Source organism: Piliocolobus tephrosceles, chromosome 14 (genome assembly GCF_002776525.5).
Source record: "Piliocolobus tephrosceles isolate RC106 chromosome 14, ASM277652v3, whole genome shotgun sequence".
Taxonomy (NCBI): Eukaryota; Metazoa; Chordata; class Mammalia; order Primates; family Cercopithecidae; genus Piliocolobus; species Piliocolobus tephrosceles.
In genome coordinates, this window is record NC_045447.1 from 47,289,780 (window position 1) to 47,311,195 (window position 21,416).

The 21,416-nt window shown below is 41.8% G+C and overlaps 1 protein-coding gene and 1 pseudogene across 5 annotated transcripts in view; both read right to left on the reverse strand.

Annotated features, from left to right (window-relative positions):
• Positions 1 to 1,830: 1,830 nt before the first annotated feature.
• APTX (aprataxin) overlaps positions 1,831 to 21,416 on the reverse strand; it is a 45,565-nt gene continuing 25,979 nt past the window's right edge. For 3 of the 5 annotated variants that reach the window (XM_026449170.1, XM_026449169.2, XM_026449171.2), the window contains exons 2-7: positions 15,177 to 15,313; positions 13,227 to 13,273; positions 12,688 to 12,990; positions 11,117 to 11,176; positions 9,462 to 9,688; positions 1,831 to 1,932 (exon numbers count right to left, since the gene is read on the reverse strand). In XM_026449170.1, the coding sequence (XP_026304955.1) occupies positions 1,914 to 1,932; positions 9,462 to 9,688; positions 11,117 to 11,176; positions 12,688 to 12,990; positions 13,227 to 13,273; positions 15,177 to 15,309 (789 nt within the window). In that variant the 5' untranslated portion in view covers positions 15,310 to 15,313 and the 3' untranslated portion in view covers positions 1,831 to 1,913. The remainder of the gene's footprint in view (positions 1,933 to 9,461; positions 9,689 to 11,116; positions 11,177 to 12,687; positions 12,991 to 13,226; positions 13,274 to 15,176; positions 15,314 to 21,416) is intronic. The other 2 variants (XM_031934072.1, XM_031934073.1) reach the window with 1 other exon arrangement.
• On the reverse strand, positions 4,459 to 5,285 carry LOC111529211 (annotated as a pseudogene).

Below are 21,416 nucleotides of genomic sequence, written 5' to 3' on the forward strand. Positions count from 1 at the left end.
AGGTGTTGGAGAGGATGTGGAGAAATAGGAACACTTTTACACTGTTGGTGGGATTGTAAACTAGTTCAACCATTATGGAAAACAGTATGGCGATTCCTCAAGGACCTAGAACTAGATGTACCATATGACCCAGCCATCCCACTACTGGGTATATACCCAAAGGATTATAAATTATGCTACTACAAAGACACATGCACACGTATGTTTATTGCGGCACTATTCACAATAGCAAAGACTTGGAATCAACCCAAATGTCCATCAGTGACAGACTGGATTAAGAAAGTGTGGCACATATACACCATGGAATACTATGCAGCCATAAAAAAGGATGAGTTTGCATCCTTTGTAGGGACATGGACACATCTGGAAACCATCATTCTTAGCAAACTATCACAAGAAGAGAAAACCAAACACCGCATGTTCTCACTCATAGGTGGGAACTGAACAATGAGTTCACTTGGACTCGGGAAGGGGAACATCACACACTGGGGCCTATCATGGGGAGGGGGGAGGGGGGAGGGATTGCATTGGGGAGTTATACCTGATATAAATGATGAATTGATGGGTGCTGACGAGTTGATGGGTGCAGCACACCAACATGGCACAGGTATACATATGTAACAAACCTGCACGTTATGCATATGTACCCTAGAACTTAAAGTATAATAAAAAAAAAAAATGATTTGCAACAGGAAACTGGAAAAGGGGAGCAAAGCAGACTGCAAAGCATATACTAAGGTCTTTCTATAGATATCTGATAGAATGCAGATTCAGCACAACAAAACGTAGACTTTGCAGCAGTGGCTGGTAAAGTGTACTGTAAGTATACCCTAAGAACCTATATAAAAACCATTTTTTTCTTATTCCTAACAGAAAAACAAATTTTGTTTTGTTTAAACAATAAAATGTAATGGAAAGATCTGTACTATAAAACTACTTGCTATAAACTATCACAAGGACAGAAAACTAAACACCGCATGTTCTCACTCATATGGGGGAACTGAACAATGAGATCACTTGGACACAGGGTGGGTAACATCACATACCGGAGCCTGTCGGTGGGGTGGGGGGCTCAGGGAGGGATAGCATTAGGAGAAATACCTAATGTAAATGATGAGCTGATGGGCGCAGCAAACCAACATGGCACATGTATACCTATGTATCAAACCTGCATGTTGTGCACATGTACCCTAGAACTTGAGTATAATAAGAAAAAAAACTACTTGTTATAGCCCATGTGTTCAGTTTGTTCAACAAGCTTATTCACACATGATGAATTACACGAACAGAAAGTCACCAAATAAGACTCAAGACAAAAAAATTATCTATCAACCTCCATATGAAAAGACCACAACTTTAATGATTTATACAATCCGTAAGCTTAATACCTGGTCAGTATAGGTTTCCAAATCAAAATCAAGTCATAGGCTGTTTACAATAACTGCATTATACTAACATTTTCTTTCCAGTATTTCTTTCCATGAGGGAAAAAAATAATCAGAAGCTTTCACTCTTGAAAAGTCTCCTAAACTAAAACAGTGTTCTTCTCCAAAATGAAAATACGAAGTCAAACAGTAAATAAACAAAGCTAAGCTAATTTCAACAGTCATATTTCCAAAAGTAAAATCTATTAAGTACAATACACCTGCACAAGAAATTACAAGAAATGATTACAGTTACAGATGCAAAATAATATCGAATTATCCCAGTCTTGTGAACATAATTAAAATCAAATTCATATACTAGTTCAAATATTAAGTACAATTTAGATAAGTTGGTCAAGTATTATTTGAATATACACCATATTTGTTAAATCTAAAATCATATTACCTTTTCTCCTCCTTTAATATTTGTAGATACATGCCAATATGGAAAAAAAATGTAGTTTCCATTTATGTATTAACAGAGAATTTCTACTGCATATGTTTCAAACTGTCAAAAAAAAAAAAAGTCAAGGTACATTTTCACTTAAGAGATAAAAATAAATTACCAGAATTTTAATTGATAAAAGTTTCATATCAATTTATAAAAATGACCCAAGCATGTGGCTCGTACCTGTAATCCCAGCTACTCAGGAGGCTGAGACAGGTGGATCACTTGAGGTCAGGAGTTCAACATTGGCCTAGGTAACACAGTGAGACCCTCATCTCTAAAAAATTGTTTTAATTAGCCAGGCATGGTGGCACACCCATAGCCCCAGCTACTCAGGAGGCTGAGGCAAAAGGATACCTGGAGCCTAGGAGTTCAAGGCTGCAGTGAGCTATCATCTTGACACTGTACTCCAGACCGGGAGACAGAGTGAGACTCCCATCTCTTAAAACAAAAGCAAAAACAAAAAACGAGAAAAAAAAATCCATTTATAAAAATAGGGGGAAAGAAAGCTGGGTGCAGTGGCTCACGCCTACAATCCTAGCACTTGGGGGGGCCAAGGCAGGTGGATCATTTGAGGCCAGGAGTTCAAGACCAGCCTGGCCAATATGACAAAACCCCATCTCTACTAAAAATACAAAAATTAGCTGGGCATGGTGGCGCATGCCTGTAATCCCAGCTACTCAGAGAGCGGAGGCATGAGACTAGCTTGAACCCGGGAGGCAGAGGTTTCAGGGAGCTGAGACTGTGCCACTGAACTCCAGTCTGGGCAACAGAGCGAGACTCTGTCTCAAAAAAGAAAAAGAAAAGAGAAAAAATGAAAAAAAAAAAAACTGAAACAGATACAATACAATTATCATATGGTCTCCAATATAAGAAGGTATTTAAAGAAGGGGCGTTTGGTCAAAAACAAGGACTAACCCAAGTGTGCTGCTTTAAAAATCGAATTTATAGGAAAACTAGTTGCTTGGCCTAGTTTTAAATCTAATTACAAATTCCATCTTTTTTTTGTTTTTTGAAAAGCATAACAAATTTATTTAATCCAAGTTTTATGTGACACAGGAGTCTTCCAAATGAAGATGCAAAGATACAGGGAAAACTATCCATTTTTACACTTGAGTTTGTTGAAGAATGAAAAGCCTCTATAGAACTATTATTCCTTCAAAAGGGTATACGACTTAATGAGAATAGACTGAGTGGGGAAACCCAGCAAGGCCTGTCTGTCCAGATTCTTCTTAACCTCTTTGTGCAGCATTCCTTCTTCCCAGGTATGGGAATGGCAGTCTTATGGCCTACTATCAAACAAGGTAGATTAGAGAATTTCTTTATAGGCAGGTCTACATAGAAAAGAAGGTTAGAGTAATGTTTTGGGTTTTTTGGTTGGCTTTGAGGAAGAAAGGTTCTAGTGTCTATAACCTGCCTTGAGAAAGAGGAATTATAGTTTCTATGGCTTGCTTAGGGGGAGAATGAGGGGCAAGAGACAGGGGACAGGAGAAGGTCAAGGAGAAGCTTTGCTTCTGAGGCCTTTATTTGGGGTTATCATTTTCTAAACCCCAACAACCCTATCTGTGAAATGGAAGTGAAGATACCTACTTTACAGGGTTGCTAAGATGACGAAATGAAAGAAATAAAGCTCAAGTGCAATTTCTGATCATCAATAGCTAGCAGATTTTAAATGAGGTATCACCTGTCCATAAACATTTATGGTATATATTCTCCTACCTTTAATATCCATGGTGGGGGATAGGAGAGCAGGACAGGAAAAGGCTACAATTCTCCCTTAACTACAAGCCAGATTAGCACTGTTTCTGCTGACTCAACTTTCATGACCCACTTTCTTACACCGGTGATTCACAAACCCTAAAGCTCTATTGTTGATATTCACTTTTTGATCCATTTACTATGACTGGGCTTCTGTCCCATCACACTGCTAAAAGCATATTTTTTTGGATATAACTTATGTTTTGCTAACTACCAAATTGGTTCTCTTTTTTTCTATCATTAATATATTTAATACAGGTAACTTTTTAAAACTTTTAGGGTCAGGGGTACATGTGCAGATTTGTTATATAGGTAAACTGTATGTCACAGGAGTTTGCTATACAGATTATTTTGCCACCCAGGTAATAAGCATAGTACCTAATAGGTAGTTTTTCAATCCTCCCCAACCTCCCTCTCTCCACTGTCAAATAGGCCCTAGTGTCGGTCGTTCCCTGCTTTGTCTCCATGTGTGCTCTGTATTTAGCTCCCGTTTATAAATGAGAGAACATGTGTTATTTGGTTTTCTGCTCCTGTGTTTGTTCACTTAGGATAACGGCCTCCAGCTCCATCCATGTTGCTGCAAAGGACATGTTCTCGTTCTTTTCTATGGCTGTGTAGCATTCCATGGTGTATATGTACCACATTTTCTTCATCCAGTCTACCACTGATGGGTATCAATCATGGTTGATTCCAAGTCTTTGCTACTGTGAATAGTGCTGCAATGAACATACAAAATCTAATTTCTAAATAGTCCAGATATTTTGGTAGTTATTCCAGCTCAACAGAACTTCCACTGATGTCCACATTCATTACAGACAACAAATGTTATCAGTCCATCAGCACCACATCTGTATATGTGAACAAGCCACTCTGGGTTCCACCTGCCTTGGCCACCTAATGCTTTCTGATGGCTTCTTTGGTCAAGTTTTTCCATCTCTCTCTGAGCCCATCACTGGCCATTTCCTGTGCCATCATTCTAGCAAATAAGACACTAGGAATGTTCTCACATGGTACATTTTCCCTTAAATTTGGATTCTTTGCTCTTTAAGATTTGATATCCTACTTCATACTCTACCTTTGCATCCTGTATCTATATTCCTTAATTTCTTGATATACAGCCTCCTCAATTTGAGATCCTAATTCTTCCTCACCAGTTCCAGTAGCAGTGTAGCCATCTCCTGTTCGGAGAGCTGCAGCAAGCACCTCCCAAGACTTTAACCAAATAGAGTCAGAAGTGCTTCATTCTTGAATAAAGGATGAAACACAAGTATCTAGAGCATTTGTCTCACCCTCTCTGCTGCTTGCATTGCCACCGGAGCTACTTTCTTCTCTCGCTTCAGGGCTATTCTGCAATGTTACTACAGGTTCTTTTTTCTTTTCTTCAGGGTCTTTCTTGGTTGATAGTAACTTTTTCCCAGATTTCATGACAGACTGTTGAAGATATAACTTCTTCATCTTTATGCTGCTTGCCATCAGAATATCAATCAGCATTGATATTCTGATTCTTCTCTGGGCTGTAATAATTCCAAGGTCACGGGAATATTTTTAAGCTCCTTTGGCAAATCCAATGCACCAGCTGTATTCTTCTGCACCATCTTGTCCATTTACTTGGCCATGGGAACCACCTTGTCTTCTGTGGCTCTGGCGGGTCTTCCCCACACCCAGCCAGATGGAGGTGAGAAGTGCGTAAACCCAAGGTGGAAAGGATGGCAAGAAACAAGCCTCCGTAGTCCTGACAGACTGGACCAGGCCCTTTCTCACAAACCAAGCCCATGGGGCAACCTGATTTACATGTTTAAAAGATCACTCTGACTGTTGTGTGAAGAAAGGACAGATAGGGAGAAACCAGTTAAGGAGGCTGCTATAGCAGTCTAGCCCAGAAAATCACAGCCAACCCTACAGCTGAGCTGTAGCAGCTGAGATGGCAACAAGCAATCTTACTTTGAATGCACTTTGGAATAGAACAAACAACTTATTAATGGGCTGCCTGTTGCTTTGGGATGGTGTTACTTACTGAGATAAAGAAGGTTAGGTGAAAAAGCAGGTTTGGGGAAGAAAATCAGGAATTCTCTTTTGGACTTGTTAAACCAAGTAGAATGCCTTTTTGTATAACAGCTTTCACTCTTAAAATCAGTAATATTTCACATTCTCCCAATAAATAATCAAAATCAATCAACATGTGTACAGAATCCAAAATGAAATATAAACACTAATAAATAAGCATAGCTGTACTACAAATGAATGAGGAAACCACACTAAAGGGGCTGAGGAAGAAAATATAGTAACTAACCTAGCTTTGGAGAACAGTGTTTTGACTAGATACGGTAAGGCTAAAAACAGAAAGAACTATAGGCAAGTACTGCACTCTAGTTAGTAAATATCTTTCTCACAGGGGTATGGGTTAAGAATCCTGCGACTATTTTATGGGTACACTAGGACTGAACAAGTAAATGAATTTATTGTAACTAATGAGAGCCAGGTTTCTCATTGTTGGAGAAATCAGTTACAAATAAGGAAAAAGGGAAACAAGAATGAAACTTAAAGAGTTGGAATGGTGTCAGAGATATCAGTATGAACTCATGGTTTTCCACATACAAATAAAAGCAAACAAACGCAGAATTATAGGGCTGTGTGTGTGTGTGTGTGTGTGTGTATGTGTGTGTGTGTGTGTGTATGGGTTAGGATTCATACAGGTATTTCTGGCTCTATTGGCTGAGAGGACCTAGACACAAGGACACCCTGGAATCAACCACTTCTCTCACAGAAACCTAGTGCCCAAGACCTAGGGCTCTTTGGAGAAGTGGTTCATTCCAGATAAGCCTGGGGCCAGAAAATAAATTGCCCAAAAGATGTTGAAGGCATATCAAAGTCACACAAGAGCTGACCTAAACGGGCTTTCAATAACCAAAGCTGAACAATTTGCGCAACAAAATAATTATAGTATTGAATTATAACCTATAGAATAAACATCCATGAGTCCATACTATTAAATGACTGAATAAAGAACTAATGAGAAAGACGGAACAGCTCGTTCACACAGAATAATTTCAACCAATAAGTTAGGTGAAGGAAGTATAAAGTCACCATAGAGTAAATACCAATACAGTAACTATTACAGGCAAGACACACCAGGAGATGCTAAAATCATTGGGTGCAAGTTTGAGGAGAAACAGTAGCATAGTCTCAAAATATCTAACCCAAAATATTCATGAATTTAAAAAAAAAACAAAAAAAAAACCCAGTAATTTTGAAGGTGGAAACCTAGCAGACACCACCTTAACAAAATGATTAAGGTTAATATCACCAGTAATAAACGATCTCAACATCATGCCACCCCCATATGATATACTGAGAAGGACACAATCAGAAATATCACTTCAGTGATTTAAAAAATGGATAACGTCAACCTAATCATGAAAAAAAAAATTAGACAAACCCACATTAAAAGACATCCTAAACACAATTAGCCAGTACTCATCAAAAGTGTCAAGGTCATGAAAGCCAGGAAAGTAGGAATTGTCACAGATTGAGGGAGACTAAGAAGAGAACAAATAAATGAAATGTGAGACTGGATTCTGGAGTAGAAAAAGAACAATACAGGAAAAATTGGTGAAATTCAAATAAGGTCTATAGTTTAGTTATCTAAAATAAGGTCTATAGTTTAGTTACCTACAGTTAGTATTATGGAAGGTCTTTGTTCTTTTTCATACTTTTTTATATTTTCTTAATTGAAAACATTACTTTTACACTAGGAAAAATAAGTTCACTTGTTTATCACCTTTTCCTTTCTAACATGCTCATTTATTCAAAATTACATCATACAGAGTAATATAAAAGGATATATAAATAGCAACTTTGCTTATTGGCTCAATTTGCCTCCCATATATACCTACCACAGCTCTTGCTGTGAGCATTCTCCATAGCACAACATTCACTGTATGAAAAAGGTAAGGGCATCATGATCACTATGTGAAAAGGGCTCAGTGGCCAAGGGCTCTGTTAGTCAGGGGCTCTGCATTAGGGAAACAGGATTGTGGGTGACTTTCCCTCCTAAATTTTCAAATCAAGCTTTAACAATAAAAATGTATTTTTAAAGTGAGGTACAACATACATCCACCCTATGACCTAACAATTCCATCTCCCAATATTTATTCTTTTTTTTTTCTTCTTCTTTTTTGCGACAGAGTCTCACTCTGTTGCCCAGACTGGAGTACAGTGGCGTAACCATAGCTCACTGCAGCCTCAACCTCCTGGGCTCAAGCGATCCTTCCACCTCAACTTCCCAAGTAGCAGGTGTGCACCACCACCGCCGGCTAATTTTTTGTATTTTTTTGTAGAGACAGGTTTTGCCATGTTGCCCAGGCTGGGATCCCTAAATATTTACTCAAGGGGAAAAAATAAAATAAAGTACATATGTCCATGATATACATAATAACACACATGAATCTCAACATTATGCTGACCCAAAAAAGCCAGACCAAAAAAGAGTATGCAATGTATGATTCCATTTATATGTGGTAGCTCTAGAAGAGACAAAAACTATCTATGCTGAAGGAAATAAAAGCAATGCTTGAGGGAGGATTGACTGGAAAGGGGTACAAGGGAACTTTCTGGGATGAAAGGATAGACATCTTCTGTATCTTAATCAGAATGATAGTGGCAAGATTGTATGCACTTGTGAAAACTGATCAAACTATGCATCTTATTACGCACTTTATTGTATGTAAGTTATGCCTCAATTTAAAAGAATCAGTACTGACTAGGGAAAAATCTGGCACAAAGATTTCATTTGGTTAAAGTGGCCAGTAACCTAAGTTGTAATTATTCATCTAAATAAAATGTGAGTGTTGGTAGTTAAAAAAAATAATAATAAGCAGAGAAAATCCTGTCACATGCTACAACATGGATGAGCCTTGAAGACATTATGCTAAGTAAAACAAGCCAGTCACAAAAGGACAAGTATGTCCCTGTATGATTCCACTAATATGAGGTACCTAGAGTAGTCAAATTCACAGGGAAGGAAAGTACAATGGTGGCTGCCATGAGTGGGAGGGGGAAATGGAGAGTTATTATTTAAGGTACAGAGTTTCAGTTTGGGAAGAGAAAACAGTTCTGGAGACGGATGGTAATAATAGCTGCATAGCAATATGCATATAGTAATGCCAATGAATTGTACACTTAAAGATGACTAAAATGTAAATTTTGTTATGTATATTCTATCACAGATTTTAAAAAAACAAAATAAAAACTCTAAAATCTAGACTCATCATCTTATTGCTTAAATCAAAGGAATCGTGGAGATCCAACTTGCTTGTATCCTTTGAAAGAAATCAATCATTCCTTTCTGAATCCTTCTGGGCATTAGCCACAGGAAAACAGATTCTACACTTTTCTCTCATTTTATTTTCAAATCCTGGATCTACTAAGCTGTCATTACAAAAGTCTATGATGTTTGTTTCCTTCAGAGTAATGGTCCTTAATCATTCTGGGGTTACAGATGCTTTTGAAGAATCTGATAAAAGCCACTGACCACAATTCTTCATCTGAGGATAACGAAGCTGCTTCATCTAGTTCATATATTAGGCTCTCGAAGGTTTTTATTTTGAGAGGAACAAAGAACCAAATGTAACTGAATTATAGGCAGAAGTGAGAACTCAGAGCTCGCATGCAAGTCAGGCAAAGAGGTGGAGGCTTCAGCCTACCTGCTTTGGAAAAACTCCATCCCACTTCCCTGGGCCTCAGTGCAATCAGCACCTTCAGCAAGCCCATGCTTAATCTATCTGCCCACCTGGACAGAACCAGGAGCCAGCAGCACTACCCACATGGCTTACCTCATACTCGGAATGGCGTGGTAGCCCAATCGGAAGCGGAGTTTGCTGGACCCAGCAAAATCTACAATCACCTTTTCCCCCACAGTGTGCATATGCTTGAGGAGTTCAAGGTGCTCCCTGGTCACAGCCTTCAGACTGGAAATAGCGGTCCATGGTAAGACCAGCCAATGGTAACGGGCCTTCGGGTATTTATCCTTTATTACCACCACCTGCTCATCTTTGTAAACCTAGCAGAGGGACACAAGAGAAGGAAACAGACATCTACTAAGAATCTTCTGTGTGCCTGGTTGCTATAGTCTCTAAGTCACTTAATTCTCACAGTCTTGTGCAAATGGTTTTAGTAGCCCAGTTTTGCGAGATGAGAGCACTAAGATTCAGATAGGTTGAGTGTCTTGCACAAGTCATAGTTCCTAAGAGGGAAATCTAGGATTCCAACTCAGATCTACTTGACTCCAGAGTCTGTTTTCTTTTTTTTTTTTTTTTTTTGAGACGGAGTCTCGCTCTGTCACCCGGGCTGGAGTGCAGTGGCCAGATCTCAGCTCACTGCAAGCTCTGCCTCCCAGGTTCACGCCATTCTCCTGCCTCAGCCTCCTGTGTAGCTGGGACTACAGGCACCCACCACCTCGCCCAGCTAGTTTTTTTTTTGTATCTTTTAGTAGAGATGGGGTTTCACGTGTTAGCCAGGATGGTCTCGATCTCCTGACCTCGTGATCCGCCCGTCTCGGCCTCCCAAAGTGCTGGGATTACAGGCTTGAGCCACCATGCCCGGCCCAGAGTCTGTTTTCAACCACCACACTACACAGAATACACAGAAGATGCATAGTACAAAATAGTTCCCAAGGATCTGATGTAAAATCTCTGTAGGCATAAATTCAAAAGCATCCTTCTCCACTCCAACATGGCAGACTGTGTGACACATACACATGGGTTCCAGTGAGCCCTATTAGACCTGCCCCTTGTCAACCAGGAATGTAATTGAAGTGTAACTCAAAGGCTCCTTAAGGATGATGCCTGTTTTTGTTTTTGTTTTTTTTTGAGATAAGAGTTTCACTCTTGTTGCCCAGGCTGGAGTGCAATGGCGTGATCTCAGCTCACCGCAATCTCCACCTCCGGATTCAAGCGATTCTCCTGCCTCAGCCTCTCGAGTAGATGGGATTACAGGCATGTGCCACCACGCCCAGCTAATTTTTTGTATTGTTAGTAGAGAAGGAGTTCCTCCATGTTGGTCAGGCTGATCTCAAAACTCCTGACCTCAGGTGATCCTCCCACCTTGGCCTCCCAAAGTGCTGGGATTACAGGGATGTCTGACTGTTAATGCCAGGGCAGCACAGTACTACTATCACAGTATATTATCTCTGATGCTCCCCTGAAAGGAACCATACTAGGGTTAATGCAACTTCCCTTAAAGTACCCAGAAGTTTAAAAGGGACAAGGTAGAGGGGATATTCATTTGAAGAACTTAGCTTTCTCTCCAAACAATTCCAGTTGCTACTTTATTGCCAATGGGAAAAACCTCTTGTTCTCACAGAAAAGCCCAATAAAATGAATCTCATTCAGAAAGACTGACATCCTTTGATTTCATTTGTAATTAAGACCTCTGTGGAGTAGTCATTTACAACATGAAATGTACTGAAATTCCAAACTTGTATTCTGACCTGCATTTTGGGGTCCTGCATAGAAATCTTCAAGCCTTGACTCCAGTGGCCCAGTGATTCCTAAAAAAAAAAAAAAAAAAACAAGCAATGTAAATTATAAATGCCAATAATTAAATTAAATTTGGCAATAGTTAATACTGTGTGACAGCACAACTAAACTTGGAAAGAAACTTAGTTTTTGAGAATTAAACAAGATTCACTTGACTTTACTTCACTCCATTGCCTTCCTATATTCTTTTTTTTTGAGACAGTCTCACTCTGTCTCACCCAAGCTGGAGTGCAGTGGCGCAATCTCAGCTCACTGCAGCCTCCGAAGTGATTCTCCTGCCTCAGACTCCCAAGTAGCTGGGATTACAGGTGCCCACCACCACGCCCAGCTAGTTTTTGTATTTTTTAGTAGAGATGGAGTTTCACCAGGTTGGCCAGGCTGGTCTTGAACTCCTCACCTCAGGTGATCCACCCGCCTCCACCTCCCCAAGTGCTGGGATTACAGGTGTGAGTCACCACACCCGACCCTATATTCTTTTTTTTCTTTTTTTTTTTTTTTGATACGGAGTTTCGCTCTTGTTGCCCAGGCTGGAGCACAATGGCGTGATCTCGGCCCACTGCAACCTCTGCTTCCCGGGTTCAAACGATTCCCCTGCCTCAGCCTCTGGAGTTGTTGGGATTATAGGCGTGCACCACCATGCCCAGCTACTTTTGTATTTTTAGTAGAGAGGAGGTTTCACCATGTTGGTTAGGCTGATCTCGAACTCCTGACCTCAGGTGATCTGCTCATCTCAGCCTCCCAAAGTGCTGGAATTAAAGGCATGAGCCAGCACACCCAGCCATATTTTATTGTTGTTGTTGTTTTTTGAGACAGAGTCTCACTCTGTCGCCCAGGCTGGAGTGCAGTGGCACCATCTCAGCTCACTGCAACCTCTGCCTCCCAGGTTCAAGCAATCCTCCTGCCTCAGCCTCCTGAGTAGCTGGGATTACAAGCGTGCGTGCACCACCACGCCCAGCTAATTTTTGTATTTTTAATAGAGATGGAGCTTCACAATGTCGTCCAGGCAGATCTCAAACTCCTGACCCTCAAGTGATCTGCCTGCCTCAGCTTCCCAAAGTGCTGAGATTACAGGCGTGAACCACTGCACCCAGCCAGCCTTCCTATATTCACAGCTGGCTGTCTAGATGAAGGCGAGAAATGCCAGATTATGAGTCATATCTTCTTTGCCCTCTGTCACTCCAACTACAGCCTGAGCAATTCTCCACTTTGACATCAGCATATGAATTACATGATCTATGAAAACCTTTTATAGATGCATAAACAACTGATCCATTTTAGTTGTTCAGTGTTAAGTGCACACTGCCATTATTGCTCTACCTTCAAGTGGCTTACCTCAGGAATTTAAGAAAAAAGCACATAAAGGAACATTCATCTAAATGATTTTCATGCCACAAACAAGTGACTCTTTCATCATGGTTAACAACCCCTCACACATTTCTGAACTTTACAGTGTACAAAACAATTAAGCAGTCATTATATTTCATTTCTTCTCCACATCATCTACCAATCACACTACCCTCACCTTTTTGATAGGTGCATCTTTTCCCTTATTTGGAGGCATGAAGCATTGGTTATGGTTGCTCCCAGGTTCCAGCCCTGTCCCAGGCTCAGCTTCATGAGCAGCATCCCTTTCTATAGAATCACTGTCGCCTGATCTCTTTCTCTTCCTGTGTGTTTCCAGGCCAGGGTTCTTTGCCTCTTCCTCAAACTCTACAATATATGGATAAAGTTCATTCACCATGTGGAGAACCTGGCCAGGCTGCAGCTTCACCTCTTGGTCCTTCCCAATTACGACTGAGTCAATGCTGGTGGGATTGACTCCTACCTATGGGATAAACAATCAGAAAATAATTATAATAATAGCAACAGCACCTACAGTAAGATAGCCACTGCTACATTAACCACTTACTATATGCCAAGCACCTTGCCTAATGTTCACCTATATTACTCCATCACTTCCATACATGACAGAGAAGCCTTCACTGGCTGGCACAGACACTCTAAAGTCAACAGCATAAGAAAATCATCAAGTATAAAATTCCAAGTTATAAATACACCTACCTGCTTTACCTTGACATATCTCTTGTTACACTCTGCTTTCAACTGTACTGAAAGAGATTGGAAAAAGTTAAACATAAATGCAACAAAGAACCAGGCACTTGCTCCTATTTTCCCGAAAGAAAACAATGAAGCTTCACTACAGGAAGCAGCTGAACAGATGTTTCCTTAAAGGCCTATTAGCAATCACCTGTTATGCAGGTGGCTGGAGCTCCAAATCCCACCAATTTCTAAAGGTTTAAATCCTTCCATAAAATGTCCAACAGCATACATACTCCCTTAGCTATTGCCAAGATCCCTGTGAGGCAGCTTCAGTTAATCCCCACAAGTTTCCCTATTCCAGAACCCCTGGCCTGCTCATGATCACAGACTCTGCCGCCAGAAGAGAAGACCCATTTCTCCCAGCCTGGGCAGCGTGGCAAAACCCCGTCTCTACAAAAAAAAATACAAAAATTAGCCAGGTGCGGCGGCACGTGCCTGTAGTCCCAGCTACTTGCGAGACGGAGGTGGGAGAATCACTTGAGCCCCAGAAGGCAGAGGTTGCAGTGAGTCAAGATCGCACCACTACACTCCAGCCTGGGCAACAGAGTGAGACCCTGTCTCAGGAGAAAAAAAAAAGACCCATTTCTCAAACAAACTCTTGACCAAGGATGAAATCAGGCTTCCAATATTATTTTGGAAAAACAAAAACTATCAGATGTCTTTAAAAGAGAAAACAGTAAAAGTCACATTCCTGGAAAACAGAAACTCAGGTGGCTTTGGGTAGAAGGAGTAGAATGTTCTAGAAAGATGATTGCGGCCGGGAGCGGTGGCTCAAGCCTGTAATCCCAGCACTTTGGGAGGCCGAGACGGGTGGATCACGAGGTCAGGAGATCGAGACCATCCTGGCTAACACGGTGAAACCCCGTCTCTACTAAAAATACAAAAACTAGCCGGGCGAGGTGGCGGGCGCCTGTAGTCCCAGCTACTCGGGAGGCTGAGGCAGGAGAATGGCATAAACCCGGGAGGCGGAGCTTGCAGTGAGCTGAGATCCATCTCAAAAAAAAAAAAAAAAAAAAGAAAGATGATTGCAGAGACAGAACAATCTGAGCATGTGTGAGAAGTGGTAACATTAAGAACATTAAGCATTCCTGTTCTGATAAATGAACAAGGTATCTGGAGTTGAAACAGGGAGGAAAGAAGAACCACCATAGCTGCTCCCCAGAGAGGACAGGGTGCCACATACATGCCCCTTCAGTTGCTGTTGTGAGGAAGGGAACAGAGAGAGAAGCAGCTGCTTCTTCTGCATCTTGGGCCTACCCAGCTCAGGCATGGCTTTGTATCCCTCCACTTAGATTAACTCATATAGAAAAGATCATAATCAGTGCTGCAGATGCCAACTCTCTCTAAGTTCAGAACCCTTGGGAAACCTTGCTGTGGGGAGTCACACTCCAGGCAGCAGTGTGCATGTTTACAGGAAAAAACAAGATACATGGTAAGGATTTTTTTCTGAGGGCAAGGACTTTCATGTTATTAAACCCTAAGACAAGTGCTAGATGCCACTGTCTCATAAAGATGTTACTCTCTGCATGAGGCAATATGTAAAGGATGGCACTACCCCATTACTTCTCAGAGAGACATGGTTTCACCTGTAGACTCCAGAGTTTACATCTTGCTGCCCATTGAGCAATGTCCCTGGGGAAAGGGCAGGACTCAATTCCACCATCCCATGGTAACAGGATGAACTTGCCTGCTCCCAACCTTCACCCACCCTGCCTGGAACATTACCACACTGGGAGGGCAGAATCAGGAATAAATAGAGCCCTGGTGTTGGCTAAAAGAGCTCAGTTCCTGAGCTGTATTTTTGGCAGACAATAGATTTTCCATCAAGAGCACCCAGAAAATATGCATCTTTGGTTATCACTATGCCACATAACCAAACATAGTAGTCTCCACATTTCTATGACCAGTTACCTTGCTGTCGAGAACATTTCTTATCAGTGATTTTGGTCTCTGGGCCACGCCCAATCACAACTGCTTCCAAATGTGGAAGTCTGATTCGCTGGTGCCGGCTGTCCTGTCTCACCAACCAGCACACCCGCATCATCACTCTGAGGGACAAAACAAGAGAATCACTAGAAAAACAGATCCACCAGCACAAGTCCTCCAGGACCACACCTGGTGCCACCATGCATGTGATTTACCAGCTGTTCATCTTGAGGCAAGTGACTTTGCCACCCTAGTCTCAATTTTCTCACCTATAAACCATGATAATGATGGGACTCAGGAGGCTGTTGTGAAGATTAAATGAGATAATGTGAGTAAGTATTTACATCCCTGACTGAATCATGCTAAGCAATCAAATATTCATTACACATTTATTTATTTATTTATTTATTTATTTATCTATCACCGCAACCTCCGCCTCCCAGGTTCAAGCAATTCTCCTGCCTCGACCTCCTGAGTAGCTGGGATTACAGGCACCCACCACCACACCTGGCTAATTTTTGTAGTTTTTTTTTTTTTTTTTTTTTGAGACGGAGTCTGGCTCTGTCGCCCAGGCTGGAGTGCGGTGGCCAGATCTCAGCCCACTGAAAGCTCCGCCTCCCAGGTTTAAGCCATTCTCCTGCCTCTGCCTCCCAAGTAGCTGGGACTACAGGCGCCCACCTCGTCGCCCAGCTAGTTTTTTGTATTCTTTAGTAGAGACGGGGTTTCACTGTATTAGCCAGGATGGTCTCGATCTCCTGACCTTGTGATCTGCCTGTCTCGGCCTCCCAAAGTGCTGGGATTACAGGCTTCAGCCACCGCGCCCGGCCTAATTTTTGTATTTTTAGTGGAGACGGGGTTTCACCATGTTGGCCAGGCTGGTCTCAAACTTCTGACCTCAGGTGATCCACCCACCTTGGCCTCCCAAAGTGCTGGGATTATAAGCATGAGCCATCACACCTGGCCTGTTACACATGTATTGATATGTGCTGGACATTAGGCTACATATTGAAAGTCAAAGGATGAATAAAATAGGGACATTGTCCCTGTCCCTGAGGATCCTGGAGTACAGTAGGACAGAGAGAATCATATACCAATATTTACAGTATAATGTGATAAACACTACAAGAAGAGAGTAACCAAATATAGCATTAGCCGAGTAAAAGGACTGACTGACTCTTGTGGATAATATTTTAAAAGGCTTCACGAGGAAGGCATATTAATGTGCGGTTGTAAAGGATGAGGAGTTTGCCTGCCAGAGAACTAAGGACATAAAAAAGATGTTCTCTAGTGCTTAGGTGTCTGTGTCATAGGTTTTCCTTCCTTGTCATAACATACTGATGTTAGAACAATATATTTTACTCCCATCTGCCAGAAGACAGTCATAATAAATATGCAAATCTGCAATTTCTTTTTTTTTTTTTTTTCTGAGACAGAGTTTCACTCTTGTTGCCCAGGCTGGAGTGCAATGGCGCAATCTTGGCTCACAGCAACCTCTGCCTCCTGGGTTCAAGCAATTCTCCTGCCTCAGCCTCCCGAGTAGCTAGGATTACGGGCATGTATTACCACGCTCAGCTAATTTTATATTTTTAGTAGAGATGGGGCTTCTCCATGTTGGTTAGGCTGATCTCGAACTCCCAGCCTCAGGTGATCCGCCTGCCTCAGCCTCCCAAAGTGCTGGGATTACAGGCGTGAGCCACCACACCCAGCTGCAAACCTACAATTTCTAAAGTGTGAACGTGGCAATTTTGTGCAATACACAACCTGCAAAACAATGGAAGTGCTGATGTTCTTTTGAAAAACAACCCTTATGGCTTGTTGTGGACTATCAATAAAAGAGAAAGACAAGAAATTCAGAAGGGAGATGAGGCCTCAACAATGGCCGAAGCAAAGGGGATGAAGAGCAAGAAGAGCCAGGAGAAATCTGGAAGACATACTTAATTACTGATGACACCTGGGGAATGACAAAGGAATAAAAGGAGACACTGGCCAGGTGCAGTGTCTCAGGCCTGTAATCCCAGCACTTTGGGAGGCCAAGGTGGGCAGATCACGAGGTCAAGAGTTTGTGACCAGCCTAGCCAACATGGTAAAACCCTGTCTCTACTAAAAATACAAAAATTAGCCAGGCGTGGTGGCAGATGCCTGTAGTCCCACCTACCCAGAAGGCTGAGGCAGAAGAATCGCTGGAACCCAGGAGGCAGAGGTTGCAGTGAGCCGAGATCGCACCATTGTACTCCAGCCTGGGCGATACAGCAAGACTGCATCTTGAGGAAAAAAAAAAAAAAGAGAGAGAGACACTGACCAAAGACTTCTAATTTGGAAGATGCCCATTACCCAAAATGAAAAATACACAAGGAGATGTAATTTGGAGATAAAAAGGAAGGTGAAGAAAGAAGGACCAATTTCATATTGAAATGTAATTAGTTTAAGTTGCCTGTGGAAGATCCAAGACTCAAGCTGTGATATATGGGAATGAAGCTCAGGAGAGGGGAATGGACTAAATGCATATATTTGAGAGGCATCAACATGTCACAGAGGCTGAGGCAAAGAGAGAGGATGAGATCACCCAATGAGGTGAAACAGGGAATTATGGGCAGAGAGAGGATACCTCTCTAGACTCCAGACTCTTATCAGTCCTCAAGCCTCTAACACGCCTCTCCTGGAAACCTGCCTACACTCAAGGCAGCACTTATACCCTGTGCACAAGTTTCATGTCCATAAGCAAAGAAAAAAGAAACCTGATTTTTAAAAATCAGTTTTATTTCCATCTGCAAACACAAGACAATGCAAGGCAAAGTGAGCAAACGACAGCTGAGGAGATGTAAATTCAAATGAATAAGATTTTAGTGCGAGTATATGAGCACTAAGGAGGTAAAAAGTCCTGTATTAGCCAGTACAGGCTTCCAGAAACCTCCTGGTTAGAGACGGCTAGGAGCCAAGGGGACTGATAAAGAAGAAATGGAGTGGGAGGGGCCATTCTATTTTAAAAAGCACAAGTGACAGCACAGATTTCGGCAATGGCAAGCCATAGGTCAGGGTAAAAGCAGATTTACTTGACCAAACCACAGGAGCTGCCTCGGAGAGTCACAAAAAAAGACAAGAGGTGTCAAAAGAATACTAGGCTGAAAAGTTCACATTTAACATAATCAAGAGGAGACAACTGCCAGTTTTGAGCTTCACAGTAAAACAACAGCATCCAAAGAACACTTAACAGCTGTGTGTAGGCAGTCTACCATGGAGAAATCTAGAGTCAGAGATTAGTGAAGAGGCTGCTAATATAATGTGGGCCAGAGAGGTCAAAAAGACAATTCAGCAAGTCTCTGTGAAGGAACTGATGCAGGTGCATGAAGAGTCAGCTATAAATCTAAAATCCTAAACCTGGAGCCTCAAATGATGATGGTGCTATGGGCAGGTCCCATTTTTAAATGCTGTGCGTTCCAAGGGGCATCTGTTTGTACTTGCTGGAAACTGATGAATGAGCAGGTAACAGACTGAGAAGTGAAGTATGTCTTCACCAGGCACTGGGAAATATGTGGTGACTGACTACTCACACTGACAATAAGAGAAGCCAGAAGAGAACAGATTTTGAGAGCAGGGATAGAGAGGAATCCAGTGGGCAGCAGAGAGTATGGCTGACAGATGCAGGATAATAGGAACTACCTTCCTGCCCTCCATCAATACAGATACTTTATTCCCCCAAAGTTCTCAAGTTATGGTGTTTCTTTTTACTACTTCCTGAGAAGCTGAAGCAGTGACTGCACAATGGTTATGTAACTAACCTTAAATAATAACTTCACCCGTTTCAGCCTCCAATTCCAACTTCTAGGAATGCAGTGTTTTACAATATGGCAAGTGCAAAAGGATGGGCGTTCCTGAATCTTCAACCCAGTCCCTCCTGTAAAACTCCATAAACTGAAAACTCTGTAACAGTGGTCACGCCATGTTTGCTTATCAATATACCCCTAGCACCTAATCTAACACTTGGCATACAGCGGGCATACAATAGATATTTACAAGTGAATTATCAAAGGCTATTTACTCTGCATGAGAGTAATAATTATCCCAGTTTTCCTTCCTGCCTTCTCTCTCCCTTCCATGGCTCTTCTTATGATGGAATGCTCTGTTCCACTCTTTGGGCAATCCTATCCATTCTCACATCTAGGTGGATAAATCCCAATTATCTATTTTTCACCTCTATATCTTTTTTTTTTTTTTTTTTTTTGAGATGGAGTTTTGCTGTTGCCCAGGCTGGAATGCAATGGGGCAGTCTTGGCTCACTGCAAACGCCACCTCATGGGTTCAAGCGATTCTCCTGCCTCAGCCTCCTGAGCAGCTGGGATTATAGGCGTGCATTAACACACCTGGCTAGTTTTGTACTTTTTTTTTTTTTTTTTTTTTTTGAGACACAGTCTTGCTCTGTCATCTAGACTGGAGTGCAGTGGCCGGATCTCGGCTCACTGCAAGCTCCACCTCCCAGGTTCAGGCCATTCTCCTGCCTCAGCCTCCCGAGTAGCTGGGACTACAGGCACCTGCAACCACGCCTCGCTAATTTTTTGTATTTTTAGTAGAGATGGGGTTTCACCGTGTTAGCCAGGATGGTCTCGATCTCCTGACCTCGTGATCTGCCCGCCTTGGCCTCCCAAAGTGCTGGGATTACAGGCTTGAGCCACCGCGCCGGCTTTTTGTATTTTTAATAGAGACGGGGTTTCACCATGTTGGCCAGGCTGGTCTCGAACTCCTGATGTCAGGGGATCCACCCGCCTCAGCCTCCCAAAGTGCTGGGGATTACAGGTATGAGCCACCGCGCCCAGCCCGGCTCTTTATCTTTCATTCTAGAGCTGAGGGGATTTGTCAGAAAGAAATTCTGATTATTCCTTAAAGAACTCAAGTGATCTGATAGAACACACAAGGCCAGAAATCAGGTAACCTCAAATAGTGCTGTCCAACAGAATTTTCCGCAATGATGGAAATGTTTTACACCTGAGCTGTCCAATAAATTACCCACCATGTGACAATCGAGCATCTAAAATGTAGCTAGGACAACAGAGGAACTATATTTTTTACTTAATACTTAAATAACTCCATGTGGCTGGAGGCTACCACAATATCCACCACAGTCCTGGAAACTTGCCCTGCCCTGATCCATCTCAAGTCCCTCAGGCCTGAAGTTAAGCTCGTCATACTGTAACTCCACAGTGGTTACGTATTTTACCTTCCTTTCCTCTTCACAGAACTAGTCCCACTTGCCCATCCCTCTCTCTCTTCTTTTCCCCAAGAAACACATACATACTGGCATACCTTCTTTGTGCTCTGCTCTATTACATTTCAAAGATAATGCACTTTTTTACAAATTGACAGTCTGGCAAATCTGTGTCAAGCAAGTCTTTCGGTGCCATTTTCCCAACAGCATGTGTTCACTTCGTGTCTCTGTCACATTTTAGTAATTCTCACAATATTTCAAACTTTTTCATTATTATTATATCTGTTACAATGATCTGTGATCAGTGATCTCTGATGCTACTGGAAGAAAATGCCATCTAGGACTTTCAAAGGTAGAGAGAAGTCAGTGCCTGACTTCAAAGCTTCAAGGACAGGCTGTCTTGTTAGGAACTAATGCAGCTGGAGACTTTAAACTGAAGCCAGTGCTCATTTACCATTTCAGAAATCCTAAGGCCCTTAAGAATTATACTCAGTCCACTCTGCCTGTGCTCTATAAATGGAACAACAAAGCCTGGATGACAGCACATGTGTTTACAGCATGACTGACTGAATATTTTAAGATCTCTGTTAAGAACTACTGCTCATAAAAAAAAAGATTCCTTTCAAAATAGTACTGCTCACTGATAATGTACCCAAGATCCCTGATGGAGATATATTATACAGGGAGATAAATATTGCCTTAGTGCCTGATAAAACAACATCCATTCTGCCGCCCATAGATCAAGAAGTAATTCTGACTTTCAAGTGTTATTAATTAAGAAACACATTTCTTAAGGGTATATTAATTAAGAAACACATTCTTCTGATGGGCCTGGGCAAAGTAAATTGAAAACCTTCTGAAAAGGATTCAACCATTCTAGATGCCCTTAAGAACATCTGTAATTTATGGGAGGAGGTCAAAATATTAACATAAACAGGCATTTGGAAGAAGTTGATTCCAACCCTTTTTTTTTTTTTTTTTGAGATGGAGTCTTGCTCTGTTGCCCAGACTGGAGTGCAGTGGCCGGA